The sequence below is a fragment of the Myotis brandtii genome, unplaced genomic scaffold, assembly GCF_000412655.1.
Source record: "Myotis brandtii unplaced genomic scaffold, ASM41265v1 scaffold456, whole genome shotgun sequence".
Lineage (NCBI taxonomy): Eukaryota > Metazoa > Chordata > Mammalia > Chiroptera > Vespertilionidae > Myotis > Myotis brandtii.
The window spans coordinates 4734270-4737076 of NW_005367431.1; the positions used below are offsets into that span (position 1 = coordinate 4734270).

At 38.8% G+C, this 2807-nt stretch overlaps 1 protein-coding gene across 1 annotated transcript in view; it reads right to left on the reverse strand.

Moving 5' to 3' along the window:
• The window catches only part of CLIC4 (chloride intracellular channel 4), a 51455-nt gene extending 49292 nt beyond the window's left edge, over window positions 1-2163 (reverse strand). Inside the window, exon 1 of the mRNA XM_014546881.1 lies at window positions 2080-2163. Within this exon, the coding sequence (XP_014402367.1) occupies window positions 2080-2148 (69 nt within the window). The 5' untranslated portion in view covers window positions 2149-2163. The remainder of the gene's footprint in view (window positions 1-2079) is intronic.
• Between the last annotated feature and the right edge of the window lie 644 nt (window positions 2164-2807).

Here is a 2807-nt window from a genome sequence, read left to right on the forward strand (position 1 = left end):
AATATTTTATTGATTTTTTACAGAGAGAAAGGGAGAGGGATAGAGAGTTAGAAACATCAATGAGAGAAGAGAAACATTCAGCTGCCTTTCAGCTGCCCTTCAGTCCGCAGGCCAACGCTCCATCCACTGAGCCAAACCAGTTAGGGCTGTTTGAAATTTTGTTTAATTATTTTTTTAATTTATTGATTTCAGGGAGGGAGGAAGGGAGGGAAAGGAACATCAATTTTGTTGTCCACTTATTTATGCATTCATTGGTTAATTCTTGTATGTGCCCTGAAATGGGGAGCAAGGGGGATCGAACCTGCAACCTTGGCATATCAGGACAATACTTGAACCAACTGAGCACCCCTCCAGGGCTAAAAATTTTTCAATTTAGTCTTGGATATATATATGTTCAAAGCCAAATTTTCATTTAAATAGCAAGCTTTTTTTTTTTTAATTTGAGAGAGAGAAACATTGACATGAGAGAGATATATGGATGGGAGGGGATCAAATCCACAACCTCGTCATGTGCCCTGACCGGGAATCAAGCTGAGATCTTCTGGTGCACGGGATGATGCTCCAAACAACTGAGCCACACCAGCCAGGGCACCACCTTCTTTTTCTCTCGATTAGTCTATGTCAGGGTTCCTCAAACTACGGCCCGCGGGCCACATGCAAATACAAATATTGTATTTGTTCCCGTTTTGTTTTTTTACTTCAAAATAAGATATGTGCAGTGTGCATAGGAATTTGTTCATAGTTTTTTTTTCCGGCCCTCCAACGGTCTGAGGGACAGTGAACTGGCCCCCTGTTTAAAAAGTTTGAGGACCCCTGGTCTATGTAGTCTGGTCTCACAGCTACCACTCTTCCATTTTCCCAAGTAACACAACAGACTAATTTGGCTGTCTTTGGTTTTTAATGAACTTTCACCCTGGTAATCTACCATCTGGTCTCCATGTCCAAAATAAAGTAGTTAAAGAAGGAAAACATGCACAGAACTCACATAGTTTTATAAGTTAATTACCTCTGCTTTCAATGAATTGTTTGATATTGTATTCTCCAATGTTTGCTCAGATTCTTTTTTTCTTCTCTCACACATCCAATAAATAGCTATGCTAGATGGTGGTAAATTTCAATACTTAGATTATTACAGATAACTGACATTTTTACAATTCTATTATAGTGAAAACTAAATCTTTTCATAAAAAGGAATTATTTCACATGTAAAGTTAGAAGTAATAATTTTATTACAAAAAAGGGGGGGAATCTATTGAGACTAAATGTATGTTTGATGAACATGGCCTTGCTTCTAATATCGTTACTTCTTCAAAGCATTACCATTAAAATTTAAGATCCTCTTAGTCCATCTTTGGCATAACTATCAGATATAGTCTTATTTATCTACATACACTAAGTTGTTATTTTCATAAATTTAGACTAATATAGTCTCCTGGCTTTATATTTTAAATAAAGGAAAGTAACATACCAAATAAGGCAAATGGATATCCTTTGTACCAATACTTGGTACTGAGCACTGAGGGATAAAAGCCAAGTCTCAAAAAAAGGACAACAGGATTTAAAGTTCCAAGAGAGCCCTGGCCAGTGTGGCTCAGTTGGTTGAGCATCGTCCCACCAAAAGGTGGCCGGTTCAATTCCCAGTCAGGGCACATGCCCAGGTTGTGGGCTCAAGACAGCTGATTGATGTTTCATTCCCTCCCCCGCCCCTCTCTCTAATCAATAAAAACATATTTTAAAAAATAAAGGTTCCAAGAGAATTCACAAACCAATGCCCTAAATTAAATTTAGATTTCTGTTAAGTCATAGTTGGATGATTTGTAATCATGGCCTAAATGTCATTTTCCTCCAGAAACTCCCTTTCCACTCTCTACAACAGCCTCTAAAACAGGCACACCCATCCCAACTTACTCCCTTACTTGATCAAAATCTTAATTCCTGTCTTAATCACACTTGCCATCCTGCCTAACACATTTCCCTTTTATGGACTCACTGATTCCCTATTTAGGAGACACCAGTGAGCCTCCACAGCTCTAATGAAACAGGAAGGGGGAAAGTCTTGCTCATCATCCTTTAACTTACTTCCAAGCAACTCTGCAAGCATCCCTCCAAACCACATGTGACTTTCAGTGACAGCCAGGCCCTCCGCATCGCCTCTTTTCTAATGTTATTCATATTGTGTTAGGTTTTTCCTGTGTTCAGTCCCCTTGGCTCAGAAGTCTCCTGTTTCTTTTCCATTTTGTGTCCCTTTCTCTCAAAGTTTTTACATTTAACAGGAATTATCACCTTTATTAAGAGTAGCATTGTTACGGAGTTTAATTTGTTCCATGACGGAGCTCGTAACTCAAATTACTCGTATGTCAAATCAACAGTGAACGAGTGAGGCACGTGATGCTGGGCTGATGTTGTGGTGTTCACTGTGACGTTCGCTGCGCCAACTAGCAGTGGGGTATCTGAAGCTGGTCCCTTTCTCTCAAAGTTTTTACATTTAACCGGAATTATCACCTTTATTAAGAGTAGCATTGTTAGATCGTCAGTAACATCTTAGACAAAACTTAGCAGGAACACTTCACTTTTTTACATTCATTTTTATCTCCTGAATTGTCCCTTCTGAAACCCTCAAATGAACGATAAATCAATTTATATCCAAGGTAGCACTCTATTGATGCTGAGTTAGTTTTTGTTCAATTACTAGAACAAAGTTCTCAGCATCATTTCCTGTAGAAAATTTATTTCATTTGTCCGTGCTTTTTAAAAAGAGGCGCCCTAACTAGTTTGGCTCAGTGGATAGAGCATCGGCTGTGCTTTTT